At 54.2% G+C, this 15,970-nt stretch overlaps 8 protein-coding genes across 9 annotated transcripts; 3 read left to right on the plus strand and 5 right to left on the minus strand.

Moving 5' to 3' along the window:
* Positions 1-274: 274 nt before the first annotated feature.
* On the plus strand, positions 275-2,289 carry LMH87_000123 (uncharacterized protein; the record flags this gene model as incomplete). Of its 2 annotated transcripts, XM_056197980.1 has the most annotated exons (5): positions 275-888; positions 954-1,138; positions 1,200-1,238; positions 1,296-1,430; positions 1,496-2,289. In XM_056197980.1, the coding sequence occupies 5 exons, from the start codon at positions 275-277 to the stop codon at positions 2,287-2,289; spliced, it is 1,767 nt and encodes a 588-aa protein (XP_056054973.1). The 2 variants fall into 2 exon arrangements, with proteins under 2 accessions (XP_056054973.1, XP_056054972.1); XM_056197979.1 differs by having other exon boundaries at positions 954-1,213.
* Positions 2,290-2,847: 558 nt separating this feature from the next.
* Positions 2,848-3,649, plus strand: LMH87_000124 (uncharacterized protein; the record flags this gene model as incomplete). Its single annotated transcript, XM_056197981.1, has 2 exons — positions 2,848-3,061; positions 3,135-3,649. 2 exons carry the CDS (start codon positions 2,848-2,850, stop codon positions 3,647-3,649), a joined length of 729 nt encoding a protein of 242 aa, XP_056054974.1.
* Positions 3,650-3,947: 298 nt separating this feature from the next.
* On the minus strand, positions 3,948-4,706 carry LMH87_000125 (uncharacterized protein; the record flags this gene model as incomplete). The annotated part of the gene is made up of 3 exons (XM_056197982.1): positions 3,948-4,217; positions 4,368-4,459; positions 4,568-4,706. The coding sequence occupies 3 exons, from the start codon at positions 4,704-4,706 to the stop codon at positions 3,948-3,950; spliced, it is 501 nt and encodes a 166-aa protein (XP_056054975.1).
* Positions 4,707-5,614: 908 nt separating this feature from the next.
* Positions 5,615-6,319, minus strand: LMH87_000126 (uncharacterized protein; the record flags this gene model as incomplete). The annotated part of the gene is made up of 1 exon (XM_056197983.1): positions 5,615-6,319. The coding sequence occupies one exon, from the start codon at positions 6,317-6,319 to the stop codon at positions 5,615-5,617; it is 705 nt and encodes a 234-aa protein (XP_056054976.1).
* A 1,058-nt stretch (positions 6,320-7,377) lies between these two features.
* On the minus strand, positions 7,378-8,809 carry LMH87_000127 (uncharacterized protein; the record flags this gene model as incomplete). The annotated part of the gene is made up of 3 exons (XM_056197985.1): positions 7,378-8,334; positions 8,393-8,692; positions 8,753-8,809. 3 exons carry the CDS (start codon positions 8,807-8,809, stop codon positions 7,378-7,380), a joined length of 1,314 nt encoding a protein of 437 aa, XP_056054977.1.
* Positions 8,810-9,390: 581 nt separating this feature from the next.
* LMH87_000128 (uncharacterized protein) lies at positions 9,391-9,771 on the minus strand (the record flags this gene model as incomplete). Its single annotated transcript, XM_056197986.1, has 1 exon — positions 9,391-9,771. One exon carries the CDS (start codon positions 9,769-9,771, stop codon positions 9,391-9,393), a length of 381 nt encoding a protein of 126 aa, XP_056054978.1.
* A 2,425-nt stretch (positions 9,772-12,196) lies between these two features.
* Positions 12,197-13,491, plus strand: LMH87_000129 (uncharacterized protein; the record flags this gene model as incomplete). Its single annotated transcript, XM_056197987.1, has 5 exons — positions 12,197-12,213; positions 12,270-12,475; positions 12,566-12,643; positions 12,706-13,166; positions 13,219-13,491. The coding sequence occupies 5 exons, from the start codon at positions 12,197-12,199 to the stop codon at positions 13,489-13,491; spliced, it is 1,035 nt and encodes a 344-aa protein (XP_056054979.1).
* A 40-nt stretch (positions 13,492-13,531) lies between these two features.
* On the minus strand, positions 13,532-15,440 carry LMH87_000130 (uncharacterized protein; the record flags this gene model as incomplete). Its single annotated transcript, XM_056197988.1, has 4 exons — positions 13,532-14,524; positions 14,583-15,262; positions 15,322-15,382; positions 15,432-15,440. The coding sequence occupies 4 exons, from the start codon at positions 15,438-15,440 to the stop codon at positions 13,532-13,534; spliced, it is 1,743 nt and encodes a 580-aa protein (XP_056054980.1).
* Between the last annotated feature and the right edge of the window lie 530 nt (positions 15,441-15,970).

A 15,970-nucleotide genomic window follows, 5' to 3' on the forward strand; every position in this document is an offset into this window, starting at 1 on the left:
TTTTATTATCATTTTACCATCATCTTCTATTTCTATTATTTTCTTAATTCTTACTTTTCTCATTTCTACTACCTATTCTTCCTATTTCCCGTTAATTTCTTTCCTTGTGCAATGACTTACAACCCAGCCACTGGGGTGTTTTTTTTTTTTTTTGGTACGCCCGGCCCTGTGCGTAGCTGGCTGGTATGGGTAGAGCTCGGGGTAGGAGGCCACGCCAACTTACTCGACGCCTCTTCCCTTCTCCAAGCGCATTCGTCAGCCTTGGCCGGGATTTATGGAAAAGAAGAAGAAGCAAAGGAACCGAAAGCCACTTAGCTGCTGGCCCTGCCGGGAGCGCAAAGTCCAATGTGACCGGCGCTCCCCTTGTGCAACCTGTAGGCGGCGCGACCACATCCATCTATGCCAGGTCGAAAGGCCTGCCGCCAGAGCCGACGATGACGATGATGTACACTCCCTGCTGCACCAACAACTCACCACGCGTATACAGCGCAAGGCTGCCGGGGAAGGCAGCCCTCTTGCCCCTCCCGGTTTCCCCTGTCCAGGCGAGCCGGCCGATGAAGATGCCTCGTCCCAGCTGATTGCGGTGCTGGACGATGTATCTCGGTTTTTAGGACCGACCCACGAAACAGACAGCCCGACCAGGGAGAGGGTTTATCTCGGTCAGAACTGTGCCGCAAACTTTTTCCGGGCACTCATCGGCCATTCATCCGAGCGACAACGCCGGCGGCGGCCGTTGTTGCCATTACCGAGTGGCGTGTCCGTGGAGTCGGCGTTTGGCCTCACGAACCGCACCACGCTACACCCGTTTGGATCTCTCTGGTCCTATGCCGGGAACGTGTCCCTGCACAACATATTGCAGTCGCTTCCCACGGTAGAAGCTTGCCTGAGGTAGACAGACCCTCTCTGCAACCCTTAAACTCAAGAACTGTGTGTGTTGAGCGCTTCAAAAACAGGTATTATCGCAATTTCGACCAAAACGTCCTTCCTTTTTACCCGTTTTTATTAAACGCTCAAATTTTTGAAAGTCGGTTTTGCGATTTCCTGCAGGCACTAGGTGATGAAGGCATCGCCAAGGCGCTGGACCTGGCTGCTGCCGAGGGCGCCTTTCAAGACGCGGCGTGGTATGGGGTGCTGTTTGGTGTGTTGGCATGCGGCTGCCAGTTCTACGATGGTGAAGCGGCTAGCGATCGCCTCCTCAGATCCAGAGTCTTTGGTCCGTATTTACCTACTCCTCGATTGTGGCCAGTTCTTTGCCTTCTTGGATGCAGCATCAGCTAAACAGCTAACTCATGCAGTGGCCGCCGCATTCGAATGCCTACGTCTGGCAAATCTGTTTGGCATGCCGTCCGAGGCCACGATACAGGCGCTCTTGATGATTGAACTTGCCATTGCGAATGACACCAACCCCGGTATGGCATGGAGCCTGATAGGTGCGCTGCTTTTTGCTTAGCTTGTCGACTCAAACCCTTGCATTAACCCAACATGTGCTTTGTAGGGACGACAGCGCAGAATGCCCAATCCATAGGATTGCATCTCAACATGAATCGAAGCCTTGAATGGGATGCTGCCATACACCCCCTTTGGAGCGCAATTTGGTTTTTGGACTCGTCCTTATCCCTTGCGTTTGGACGCCGGCCGAGCAGTTTTGTGGCTGGGCTCGACCAGCACAATTTACACATTGTCAGCGGCGTGACATTTCCTACATTCTGCGCCTGGACAGGCGCCATCCATAAGCTGAAGCTCAACTGGCAGCTAGAGCAGACGGGCGACGTGAAAGCAAGCGATGTCCCGCCATCCATCGTGTTTAGGTATCTGCAGAGTCTGGCCAACCTCGAGACCATTCCGCCATATGGACCACGCAGCAACACCAAGCCCAGCACGTTTCATCGGAAGATCGAACAGCTCGTGTCGCTTATCCACATAAGCCACGTCAAGGCAGAAATACTTCGTGTCGCGGCGCTGTCCAGCGCAGTCCAACCAGCCAGCCGCAGGGAGCATTTTGACGAGATGATGCAGAGCCTCAATGGGCTTATTTCTGCGTACTGTACTTTGAAGCCGCTGTCGGTGACAATGGCCAATTCGTGGCCGATATTGTATGCCACCATCAGCTCTGCGTTGCTTTTAGCCGGCATTTGCTACAGTTTGGGAGAGGAAACTCCCCTGGTGGTGAAGAAATTGGTCGGGGTGCTTTGTGAGGACGTTGAAGAGGACGATGACCATGGCAGGGCAATGGGCCCGGCGGCGTACGCAGATGGGCTCAGAGTCTTGCGACATTTGTCAGAAAATTGAATTGATCCTCCGGTGCATTCAACATAATGCGGCAGTATCAGGCGAGTCGCTTTGTGCCTTGCACAACTTGTATCGCATCAGCCTTATCCCCGAGCCGCTGATGTCAGTGCGATCGATCGGCTTGCTATCCCCGAGCTGAAACCCACTGCGAATACATGCTCGGGATCAGCGTGATGTCGGGAGGCGCTGCTTTGCATGTAATTCGGCTTTAATTTTTATTTTTCTCTTTTCTTCGAAGGTCCAGCACCTCGAGCCTTGCGTCTTTGTTGATTGCGAAATTTTTGCTTCCGAAGAGGGTGCTCATCGCCATTGTGCCTTGGCGATGAAACACTCTCGGGGTTAATCCAAAGCCATGTCTCCAAGTACTCTTCATGCTAATTATTACAACTATTTAAACCGTCCGGAAGTCGCAGTCTACAGATTCATTCTTTTTAATTCTTCCACCATTCTACCCTCTCTCTATCTCTCCTTCGCTCTCATCTTTGTTACCACTGTTCAGTCTATATCTCTACTGGACGTCTCTTTATCGACACCACATATCAGCTTGGAAAGCACAACATGTCAAATATACTCGCCAATGGCTGGACTGCGGTCCCTCTCGACCCCAGCAAACTTTTCGGCGGCAAGCCATATCGCAACATCCCGACATTTCTGAAAATGAGCGACATTGTCTGGCCCTCTGACGATGCGCTTGTGGGCGAAATGCAGGCGTATGCCAAGGAGCATCTGTCGCCGGAGATTTATAACCACTCCATGAGAGCATACTATTTCGGTACGGACCCTGCGCTCATCTTTGATGGGCTAAAATCACTGACAGATATCAAATACTAATCAGGCACTTGTAGCAACCACGATCCTCAAGCAGCAGTTTCCAGAGTTTGCCAGCACGTTGTCTCCATCAACGCTGGCACTGACCTGTCTCCTCCACGATCTCGGCGCCACCGCCGCCAACATGGCCGCCACAAACATGTCGTTCGAGTTCTACGGCGGCATCCAGGCCCTCCACGTCCTAGAGGCCGCAGGCGCCACGCCAGACCAAGCGGCGGCCGTCTGCGAGTGCGTCATCCGGCACCAGGACCTCGGTGCCGAGGGCAGTATCACCCTCCTGGGCCAGCTGGTCCAGCTGGCGACCATCTACGACAACGTAAGCGAGCACCCATACGTGGCGGGCATCGACGCCATCATCCACGAGGAGACGCGCGAGGCGGTCGTGGCGCTGTTTCCGCGACGCGGCTGGCTGGGGTGCTTTGCGGAGGCGGTTACGGAGGAGATGCGCCGGAAGCCGTGGTGCCACACGACGCATATTCCGGGGTTCGCGGATAAGATTATGGGAAACAAGTTGATGCAGCAGTACGAGTAGATTGTTCTCTCGACAGCGTGCTGGTGCAAGAAGCAAGCGACACTAAAGCTTGGTACCAATTAGAGAGTCAAAGATGAGAGTGGGATGTAGACGTCTCTTGCTTCTTTCTAGCGAAAGACGATTGTCGCTTAAAGCTAGGAACAGGATGATACGCTTTTAGAATACTGCATTGCATTTTTCCATCGTTTTGATTTCTCCATCTCAACAACATCACACCTCATCTTTCTTGCCTTGACTTCTCTTCTCGCGTCTGGGTATCAACAACTTCTCTCTCCCTCTCTGCCTCCATACAGCCCTCCTACAGCGACGTCTTCTCCCCGGCGACCACATCCTCCAAGAAGTTCCTCGTAAAGCGCGAGCACTGCTCAAACGCCTTTTTGAAGCCAGCGTCCCCGCCATAGTACGGGTCATTCACAATCTCCGCCTTGCCGGTGCCGCTGTGCTCGCCAAACAGCATGACGCGCGCCTTGGCGTCGGGGTTGCCGCGCTGCAGGCGCACAAGATCCGACAGGTTGGAGCGGTCCATGGCGAAGATGTAGTCAAACTTTTCAAAGTCGGAGGTGGCAAACTGCAAAAGAGCACAAGGTGCACGTCAGTAACGATGGTTGGGTGAGCATGCGGCACGCGGGGGGGTAGCCTTGGACGGGTCGCGAGGGCAAAGTATCCGTAGCTTTCGAGGGTCGGTTGTGAGCATAAAAGCAGATGCGTGCATACGTACACGTCGTGCCGCGTGGTCGTAGTCTGTGATGCCATTCTCCTCCAGCGTCGCCATGGTGCGGTCGTCAGGCTCGTCGCCAGTGTGGTATGCCGCTATGGAGGGGTAAACCCGGTCAGCACACACTGCCACTCTCGCATCCTCTGCGGCGCTGCGCTGCAAGCCGCAGAAGAAATAGGCATTGGGGGAGAGGGGAAACGTACCGGTGCCGCAGGAATCGATTCGGCCAATCTTGTCCTTCCACTCGGGCTTCTGCGCCTCGTGCCGAAAGATGCCCTCGGCCATGGTCGAGCGACAGATGTTGCCCAGGCAGACAAAGAGGACAGAAGTCTTTTCAGGCATCTTTGGTCTATATGCTCGCGCGCGCGTATTAAAAAAAATATATAGCTATCGCTCAGAAGGTAAAGGGAAGTGCGAAACAAAACGGCAATCAAAAAGACGCAAAGAGCAAACGCCAAGATCGGATGTAGCTGAGTAGATCGGACAACTGTGTAACCTTCAAGTGTCGTCCGCACGTCGCGGGGTTGCGCATCTACATTTTTTTTTCCTGTCTCTATTAGGTTGTATTTTACCCCTCCACCGCCACGGCCCTACACCACCGCTAGCTACTACCAGCATAGCAGCCTGGCTCGGCGCAACTGCCAAAAGTGTTGAGTGCTTTTTGCTCCGCTCACCATCACCGTTTTTGCTGCTCTGGTGGGTGGGTCTAGTCTGCGAGAGCCGTACCTCTCGGCTTGTACTGACTGATTCAGCACACGAACAACTAGGCATGACTGCGGGAGGCAATTGACAGGGACAAGCACGTTGATGTTCTTACCCAGAGGCAAGCCAGCCTGCAAGTGTCCGTCTATCCTTTCATGTCATAACACTGTTGGGCACAGCTACAACACAGCTGCTCAGACATGGCACACTGGACAAGGTCGAGATGGACTAGATTTCTTTGAAATTTATTCATAGATACTTTTTATACTCAATACAAGAGAGGGGATGCTGCACGCTGCATGCTGCAGCTATACACGGTTTTCTGCCTCGCATGGCTGGGTCCCCGTGGCCCGCCTGCGAGTCCTCCACTGAGTCGACGCACGACATGTAAAAGAAAAAACACAGACGCCATGCTGAAATAAGAAAGGGGTGGGTGATGTACAATATGGATGCAAGATCCGTCATAAAGCAGCCGATGATGATCAGCTGTGCAGGCACATGCCATTTCCGTGGTGTGCCGCGTCATCATGTTATACATGTGTAGTCGTCTACACGGCCAGCTGGCGCTGACGCTCGCGGCGGATGGCCTCGAGCACGCCCAGCACGCCATTGTTGCGGATGCGCTCCAGCACCATCTTCATGCCGTCGCGGCTCTTGCCCAGCTGCGCCTGCGTCTTGGTCGACGCCATGCTCTCGATGCTGCGCTGGATGCCCTTTGTTCCCCAGCCGCCGATGATGCCCGAGAACCAGCCATCTTCCGCCGTCGCCTGGCCGAGCTTGCCGCGCAGCTTCTCGCCCAGCCGCGACTTGAAGATGACCGACGTCTTGACGTCCGTCTCGAGCGACGGCGCGCGGCCGGCCCCCTCGCTGGGGATGCTAAAGTCCTGCTTCTCCACGACGGACAGCACGCCCGTAAAGTTCAGGTTGCGGCTCTCGGTGCGCATCCAGCCCGCCTTGATGTCGACGACGCTCGTCTCGAGAATGTACGAGGCCTTGTCGCCGGCGCCACCGCCCGTGACGCTCGCGGGCAGCAGCTTGTACACGGCGCCCGGCATGCGGCTCTTCTTCAGGTGGATGCGCGTCGTGTGCAGTCGCTGCGTGTCCGGGTCGACATGACTCGAGATGGTGTCGGTGCTGAGGACGTGGGCGGCAAAGGGGTTGAGGTTAGGAGACGAGTAGCGGAGGAAGTAGGCGAGCGTGACGGTCGGGAAGGGGTGCGAGTAGGTGTGGTTGGTCGAATGCTGGAGCACCATTTTGTCCAAGATCAATCAATCAATTGCTCGGGTCAATGATGCTAACAAGGGTCGAGCTGTAAGAATCGATGTCGTTGCGCGGTGTGCGGCGCAGTGTTTGTGGCGTTGATGCGTTGCCCGTGAGCAGGTTCGGCTCAGTCGGGACAGCCCATGGAAGGGTGCAGAAAAAAAATCACGAGACCAGTACACAGCCTGTCGAATCGACGAAATAAAACAGGCCGAAAGGAAGGTAGATGTTGTATCGACGCAGAGGATGACGGGCTGCGAGAGATGATGAAGGATGAATGAACGGGAGGGGAAGATGGAGGGTGGTGTGCTCCCAAGACCGCTGCGGAAGAAGAGAGAAGCGACCGCCAGGAGGAGGAGGTGATGCCAATTGCAGGGCAGAGGCGAATTTTCTCCTGGCTGGGCTTTGCTGCCAAAAGTCGAAGCTCCTGATTGGTCCGCCGCTGCGGGGCCTACTGTCAGAGCTCTTGATTGGTCCAGGCTGCGGGGCGAATAGTCCGGGGTTGGGCATCCAACACGTGATTCGTTGCTGGAAATGAGACGACGCGGTCGACACAGTGGCCAGACTGTGCGCTGCATGTGCTATCAATCATGTCATGGCGGGTTATACCTGCTGTGCTTCAACGCTAATTTATTTACTGCATGGCGCCTGAATCCTGTTGATGCAGGGTGGGTGGCGCTGCATCAGACATGCCGACTCTATTGCATCACCATCCACGCTAACAGGTCCGGAACGGTCCAAATGCTAGCTCAGCCCAGCAATGCGTGTGCTGCGCTCATAAACAGGTAGCAAGTAATCGAATAATGCAGCACAGGTAGCAAAAATGCTGGATCATTTTGTCCAAAAATCACAGGCTTAATTGAGGCCGGATGGCACTGCCACAAAAGACTGCAGTACACATGCATCGGTCTAATTGCCATCGTCAGTACCAGGCAGATTATGATTCAAGTATTATTTACATACGTCTACTCGTCCCTGCATACACAGAAAACATGCATTATATATCTATCCAAAACACGCTGGCCAAAACAATATCACACCATCAGCCCCTCTACAGTAAGAATTCCTTTTCTGCGTAGTGTCCCAGCACAATGAACCCCTCGTCATACTTTCTCTTGTCAATCCGCGCAATAATCGCACCGTGTGCATGCCCCGTCCCATGGATCCAGACCGGGTACTTGCGCCAGCCCAGCGTGTCCAGGTTCCGAATCATGTCAAACTGGCACGGCGCCAGCGCCAGCGTCGGCTGCGTCGGCTGCGACAGCCTGCGCTCCCGCGTCAGCACCTGCCTCTCCTCGGCGTTCATCGCCTCGTCCTCGTCGTCCTCGTCATCATCCTCACCCAAGTACTCTTGCCCCTGCGAGTTGTTGAGCGCTTCGTACGCCGACTCCACCTCGCCGCGCAGCTCCTTGATCAGCAGCGGCACCCGGTACTCCTCGATGCTGACGCCCAGCTGGCCCTTTTCGTGCAGCCTGATGCGCTGCGAGCTGCGCACGTTTTGAATCACCGAGTTGACGAGGTACGCCGCCACGCCGATCGGCACAAACACGGCAATTGCCACCGCCAGCGGGATCCGCTTTAGGTACCGCAGACCGGTGGTCCAGAAGGATGTTGTCTGCGCCAGTTTGGGCCGCGGCAGAAACGGCGTCTGCGGGTCGAGGAGCACCTCGCCGCGGCCGGGAATGTAGTTGGGTCGGATGAGATCGAGGTTGCGGTAGGGGTCCGTCTTTTGGATGCACGTTGTGTAGTACACGGCGCTCTTGTCGTTGGTGATGTTGGCGTAGAGCGTGTGTCGCTTAAACTTGCGCAAGCCTGACATGAAGATGGATTTTGGGTCCGCCATGACCTGCAAGAGGGGCCGCTCGGTGTCGCGGAAACAGTCCGTGGTAAATAGCTGCTGGCCCGACATGGACAGCGTGCGCGCGCCGACGACGTTCCAAATGTGGTTGTGCCAGCCGCGGAGGGGCGTGCGCACGCCGAGATGAGGGCTCGCAAACGTGCAAAAGTTCTGTCAATTGTCAGCAGAGCCCGTGTCCCAGTATGCCCTCGTTTCATGATCCTCGTACCATGCACTCCATGCTATCCAGGATGCCCTTGGCATACAGCAGGCCGACCGTGTATCGCGAGACCAGCCCGCCGAGCGAGTACCCAATTATGCTGAGCTTGGAGATCTTGCCGCCCGCGGCTTCGATATTGCGCAGCTCCTCTTCAATCTCAGCGCATACGCGCTCGCCGCCGCGCTCGATGCCGTCATAGGTGAAGCTGCCCGTGTTGCGCTTAGCCAGCAGGAGGTATAGCTCGTCTCGGGAGTATTCGTCGCGAAGACATTTCGCAATGTTGCGCATGTGTTCTGGTTTGCCCCATAGCTATTGTGGTTTTTGTCAGTTTAAATGGCCAGGGTGGCCGGGCGAGCCGTGATGACGTACTCCGTGGACGAGGACGCAGAGATGGCCAGCCTTGACGCTGCCACCTTGAGAGTCCATACTGGCTGTGCAACTGTCTTGTTGAAGTACAGTCGGAGATTAAAAGAATGACAGGATGTTACAGCAGTTGTAAAGAAAAAAAGGCAGCAATTAGAAAGAAGGAAAGATGGCGGAGCAGGCACCGAGTCCGCTGCGGTCGTGTCAAGCTAGGCAACGTGCGGCATTCAAAGACAGCGGGAGCGGACCATCTCGAAAAAGGGTCCGCTGCGCCGACCGAGCCGAGGCACGTCCCTGGCCTAAGCAGCATTTGTTGGGCAGCCAAGCAGCGTGTCAAAAGCTTGCCGGAAATAACAGTAATTTCCGCTGAATAGCACCGTCGTTTTGATTGTCGCCTATCCTATCCTATCCTAACGGCCGCGGCGTCGCCGCGATGAGCAGGGAGCGTCAGACTCAAATCTTCGTCACCAATGCACTCTCTTCGAGAATGACCACCGTCTTGGAGGTTGGACTACTCTGCAGCCCTGGCTTGCAGGAGCCACTTCAACTTTTTCAATATTTGGGACAGAAGAACCGGGGCTTCGATTATTTTATTCCGCTCTAATCTTGTGTCTATATATGCAACGTCCTGTCACAACGTCAGCCTATTTGCTGCAGGACTTCCGGTCCCATTTGCAGGCCTCCTCATTCGCAAACACACAAACATGGCATCTGGTCCTCCGGGCATCACAGTTGCCCTCTGGGCACACGCAGCCCTTGTCCTGCTTGTCGGCGAAGCTCCTCTGCCTGCGGTAGTCCTCCTTGGCCAGCTTGTCGCCCATGGGCGCCCTGTTCGTCTCCGAGTACACCGTCTGATACACGACCATGTTCTCGACGGGAGAGGAGATGGCCGTGAATTTGCAGCCCCATTTCTCGGGATCGCCTTCCCTGAGCTGCTTGTTTGCGGACTCCCATGCCTCGCGACCGACCGTCAGCTGCGGATGGTCCGCGAGAAACGCGTCGATCTCGTCGTCGCCAGCGGCCATGTTGAACGTCGTGCAGAGTGCGCTTCGGTGTTAGGAAGCTACCGAAATAAAGGTAGGTGGTGCGAAGCACTGCACCGAGGATGTGGCCTCCCCGCGATGCACTTACGTCGAGGGACGCTGCGACTAGCACAAGTGGTGCACCACCGGATGAGCGAATAATGACGAGAATTCGTAGCTTGAGGTTTTCGTTGCCAGTGACCCTCAGCCGCACTAGATTGGCCTACTCTGAATCCATGCTTAAACATGAGATCAAGGGTTGTGGAGAATGTCCAGGCTTGCGTCTGTGACTAAATAGAAGGCTCCCTAGACGAGCAGCAGGCTGTCAAAAGTGGTGGCGCACTTGTATGGCATGCAGTGAGTCTTTATCGACCCTCTGCACTGGATAAGCCACATGACGATCTTGTAAGCTCCAAATTAAAGGAAACATTGCGGAGGACGCCTGGGCGTTGTGTTTGTGACTGAATCAAAGCCTCGCACGGCGAGCGGGCTGGCCGGCAGAAACGCGTGCGCGCATACATCTACTGCACTAAATGCAACCATCCAACTGTTTTTTATTTATTTCTGCTTCTAACATATGTCTGTCTCTACCGAACGTCTACTTCTCTCAAGAGAGAAAGTTTTTGTCGCTGGTCTTTGCTATTTTGGTGTATTCTGTGCCAGGGTCCAAGTTCGACGCAAACCATCCAGCCTCCGACTGATTTACAAACTCTGGACACGTCAGCCCGCGACCGGAGCGGAGCATGGTGTTGCGCCATGCCGCGAAGGCACGCCTTTATTTAGCTGTTTTGCAGATTTACAACTCATTAATTAAAAGCGTGACATCATCGCGCAGCTGCCAGTTAGTGGCCTACAAGGCCCTAGCTAACCAAGTCAGCGGCCAAGTCCCGGGCTTCTCAATGTAGATATTAGTGGTCTTAGGATGTCTCTCGTCGAAATAAATCCGCAAGCGAACGCAATTCTGCATAAACCTATAAAGAGGACGAAGATAAGCTAGCTTTATGATAGTACGTATTAGCAATTGGTGTAGGCGAAGTAACATATTCTCTGCCGATAAGGCCTTCACCTATTACAAATACTACACACAAAATGTATAAGAAAATAGAGATTTAGATCTAAGTGTGACGGGGACTGGCGAATAATGAAAATTCCATAGGCTATTGCCACGGAAGAGGCGAGTGTAGATCCAGCTCGGGGCTATATAGAGATACTGCAGCTAGCTAAGCGGAGGAGGGCCTTAGGCTGGCAGGCTCAATTCAACGAGGAGCAAGAAGAGCTGCAAAGAGACAGGAGGCAGAGGGGCAAGCAGCAGCAGTGATGAAGCTGCTTTGAGGAAGCTGATGCGAGAAGCTGCTGTGAGAACACTGGCGTTTACGGCGGACAGTGCGATGACTCAGGAAGCACGGTTCATCGACTTGAAAGCCACGGCATTTGTACCACGTTTGTTCCATAGCATAGCTGTCAGTGTCTGCGTTTCAACACATGTCGGGTGAGAAGCCAGCTGTCTGCGAGTGTTGGATCGCCGTCTTGAAAGGCGTTTTGCTGAACCAAGGGCGGCTGGCACGCATGTCATGTCGGTCAGTGTCTTTTGAATGCGCCCGTCATCACCAAATGCATCTTACAACGCACATTATATAGTTGATGGAGTTACGCATCCGGCCCGATGTCGCTGCTCATTCTCGCAACCGAGGGATTCTCGGTAGTTTGATCGCTCTGAGTAGAAGACTGTGGTATCTGGCCCGGCGACACTGCTCATTGTCGTAATCGAGGGATTCCCGGTGACCTGGTTGCTACAAGCAGCGATGGCAGCATTATACAGTACCGTGTCGCTATTTTACTTCAGTTTTGCCGCTTCAAAGTGCGTCGTGGGGAAGAGTGGGAGAACAGTATTGGCTCAGGCAGCATGCTCAGGCGGTCGTCCCTTCAGCCATCACTTCAGCTCCTACATGTCCCAGCAACCGCAGTCACATGTAAAAATCCCATGCCCCCATCCCAAGGTACATGTCCGTCTTGAAAGTAACAATCGATGCTCAATGCTGTATGGACTCGCTGGCATACTTGGGGTATGCAACATGGGAATGAGAATTTCGTGCTCCATTCTCTGAAAGTAGTCAGGGCAGTTATAAGTCGGGATGACTTTCCTAAACTACGGTAGGCCCATATGTACTCCACAATCCAGGTGGATATGACATGGAACCATCCACTCACTTATTAATGGTCCAACAGCGCCAGTCCAAGTGAATTAACAAGCACAGTTGTCCAAAAAGGCAAGTTATCCCGATTGTGTCATAGGCCGGCGCCCATGTTCACGGGCAGACAATCCCATTTATAAAGTGGCTTGGAGCCTGCTGCAGAAATTCACGTTCACTGTTCGAACATTGTTCTACAACTAACTACTCGCTATCGCTCTGTCCCAAAAACCACAGCAATGAGTCGCATCTTTATGTGAGGCCTTGCTTCTCCCGTAGTCCGCAAATTGTCGCACTAACTGTCTCTCTCAGCACTGGCGCCACTGGCTTCATCGGCGGCGAAGTCGTTCACCGTCTCGCAAATTCGCGTCTTGCCTCGCACATTGTCGCCCTTGTAAGAAACGAAGCTCGCGCTGCGCAAATCACCACAAAGTACCCAGCTGTTGTGCCGCTCATTGCCGACTTGGATGCCAGTGATACCATCGCAACGGCCGCGTCTGAGGCGGATGTTGTTCTTCGTGAGTTCCACCAGCGGTTTTTGTTTTTTTGCCTCCATTTTTTGGAAGGGTTATATCGTGACAGACGAGCTCGCGTGCTAACTGTTCCAGACTTGGCGAGTTCGAACCACGCGGGCAGCGCTAAGGCGATTGCCCAAGGCCTTGGAAAGTCGCAGAGCAAAAACCCAGGTAGGTCACAGCATCGCGAATACTGCCACCCCACGCTGAAGCATACTGACTTTCTCGTATAGTTTGGATCCAGATTTCGGGCGCAAGCGTCCTCTCCGGCCCCGAAATTGCCAACCATTCGTACGGGAATGCCAGCTCCAAAGTCTACAACGATGTGGCCGACGCCTCCGAGCTGCGCGACATCATCGCCTCGTCCCCGAAACGAGTCGTCGACCGTCTCGTGACCAACTTGTCCGCCAGCCAGCCGAGTGTTCGCACGGCCATCATATACGGACCCATCATTTACGGCCTGGGCAACGGCCCCGTGAACCAGCGCAGCATCCAAATGCCCAGCCTCGCCAAGGCGACGCTTCAAAACGGATTTGCGCCGCACGTCGGCAAGGGACTTAGCGCCTGGAGCAATGTGCACGTCTCCGACATTGCCCAGCTGGTCCTGAAGCTCGTCGCGGCGTCACAGCACAGCACTGATCAGAAGTCGTTGTGGAACAAGGATGGTCTTTATTTCGCCGACGCGGGAAAAATCGTGAGTCCTCAAGCGTGGCGTCTTCTTCTCGTATCGCTGACCAATTCCATAGTCTTTTGGCGACATCGCCCGCAAGATAGCCACGTTTGCTGCGGCACAAGGCTTCATCGAATCCCCCGCTGTCAAGGAAGTCGACGACGAGGCCGCCGAGTCCATCACTGCGCATGCCGCCGTGCTACTGGGGACCAATGCGCAGACAAGAGGCGATCGGGCCCGCACCTTGCTTGGATGGGCGCCGCAGGGCCCAAGTCTAGACGAAGAGATCGAACGGGTCGTGACGGAGGAAGCAGCTGCCAGCAGGGGCAGTGCATCGCCAAAGATATAAAGTGTTCTTAGCCTGTTTAGGCGTAGGGGTCTATTATCCATCATAGGGCAACAATAGGGCATCTACCCAAGTTTGTCACGTCAAACCAGCTCAGTGTATAGTCTCGCTTTTCCTCTCGCAGTGCCCACACTTGCCTCGCCATCTCCGCTACTGCGCCAAATGCCGGTATGCAAGTTCTTTCGCCCATCCGGACAAGCCAGTCATCTAGACCCTCACGAAGGAATGGCTCAATGGCTTCACACGCTGCTAAAAAGGCGGGCCAGAGCAGCGGTGCCGTTTCGTGTGGTTCGTCTGTCGCGGACAAGTTGGCTAGCACCTTTTGTACCCCATCTTGCAACATCAAGCCATTGATGTTCTGCACACGCCTGTAGTAAAATAAGATGACAGCTTGATGAAACGTTGTGGCCAGACGGGGTATGATTTGGCCATCTGAGCTTGTTGCAGGGTGGTGACTGCCGACTGAGTGACGAGGAGCATCACAGTGGCTAGACTCACAAGGCAGCTTCCACGATAAGATGTTTTGCTCGAGAGCTTTTGTCCGCCGGCACAAGTTGGTAATCATGCCCACATCGACATTTGCGTCTCGATGCAGTAGCTCCTGCTCATTCGCCAGCCGGATCGTCTGCGACAGCAGACCCAAAAGGCTCTCCGGCAGTCCATATAACTCTGGAAACAGCGATTCCGTCCAGTCGCCCATCACTTCGAGGTGTACATCCTCGTACGCCGCTGGGGCAATTTTCTGGATGCTCATGCGCAGGTCCGACTCGGTGCTCTGGTCGGCCACGCGAAAGCTTCGCAGCTTGTGCCTCGACTCTTCCGTAACCAAGCTCATCCGTGAGCCCGGCCGCGCAGGACAGATGTTCCGCAGTATGCAGCCGCATGTACTCTCGGTCATGATTCGGAGGTACGTGTAGACGTGATGAAGCGTGCGTAGCTGCAATGTTTTGTGTGATTTCAGCAGTCCGCGTGTGCGAATGAGATACTCGGCTTCCAAGAGAAGATATTCTGCCTCGTTGTACTTGGCACACCGTATCTGCGATACGAGAGATTAGCTCGGGCTCACACGCAGGCAAAAATGGGGGCAAACATGCCTCGAGCATAGTCATGGAGAGCAGCGCCATTAACAGCTCTTCGTAGTTTGTCTGCGTCAGTGACAGTATCTCCTCTTGTATGGCAATATCGAGGTGCTGCCGCGCCTCTTGCTTGTACTGTTCGCCCAGCTCGGCCCACTTGGCACCAGAAGCTGTGTCGCGAGACGCGAGGTGAAAACAGCTCGACGCCAACAGGGAGTTAAGTAGTGATAGGTCCGTGGGTGCGGGGACACTGCGAAGCCGCAGCTCTTCGTATGTTGCCTCTGCTGCGGGAGCATGTATGTTTTGCCAAGGGCAGATGGTGGTATCGCGCCGCGTTGCATGCGAAAACGAAACTACATGGCTCTTGAAGTATTGAAGGAGAGTCGGTGTTCGCTCTGCGGCACTTTGAGGAGACGGCCTGCTTGTCGGTGCACAATTCGACTGCGATGCCATGTTCCCAGCTTCAGCGTGGTACTCATGGCCATGGTCAGGGAGTGAAGATGAAATCTCAGAAGATTGTCTAGTTTGCATATGCAGCACGCCAAATGGCCCATGAAAGCGATCATTTGGTAGAGATGCGGGTCGTATGGCCATTGACGGCTCTGTCTCCTCAACATCCAGCCCATCCAAGGCTTTGCCGACGGTCAGCCGCCCGAGACTGACAGACATCATCTGTGTCATGGCCATTTGCTGCGACTCTAATTCCACGCAATCAGCTTCTCGCTCACTCGCATCTTCTAGAAGGCGTGCTGCATACCTGCAAACAAGGCCCGGCGGAAAGTCGCATCATCACCACCTTGCGCGCCAGCGTTTGTCCACTTGAGCGATGGCCGGTACCCTGGACAAGCTACACCGAATGACACGCACGTCTGGCATGCTGGCCGCGCTTCGTCACATTTGAGATGTCGTTGGCGGCATGTGCCGCAGCCTGTTAGCGAGCGATTCCGCTTCACATCTTTGTGCTTGCTTTTCATAGTGTTAAAGAAGCAGGTTATGCCAGTCAAAGAAAATGTCGTGTCGTGCCCATGGAGTGGAGATTTGTCAGCGATCAAAACCACAGCGGAGTGCAGGGCACAGAGAGTGCAATGCTGCCAAACTGGGGAAACCATCAAAGAAGAATTCAGAAACAAAGAATTCAAGTACGGAGAGAGATCAACCAAGAAGCACCCATATTTTTAGTTTCGAGAGGAATTAATCCCTCTTCTTCAATCCAGCCTGGTGCTAGAAAGCCAAAGTAGCTTGCTTACACTGCAGCTACGTAGATGGCTTGTAATAGCGGCGGCGGTCGACCAGAATCAGCATGTTAAGAATCCAAAGACGAGAGACCTTCCAATATCCTGTCCGGCCCAAAATAAGCAGTAGGGGCATTTATCCTTGCCCATCAGTTTTGCACAAAATTGCAGCAT

Source organism: Akanthomyces muscarius, chromosome 6 (genome assembly GCF_028009165.1).
Source record: "Akanthomyces muscarius strain Ve6 chromosome 6, whole genome shotgun sequence".
In the NCBI taxonomy this organism is placed as follows: domain Eukaryota; kingdom Fungi; phylum Ascomycota; class Sordariomycetes; order Hypocreales; family Cordycipitaceae; genus Akanthomyces; species Akanthomyces muscarius.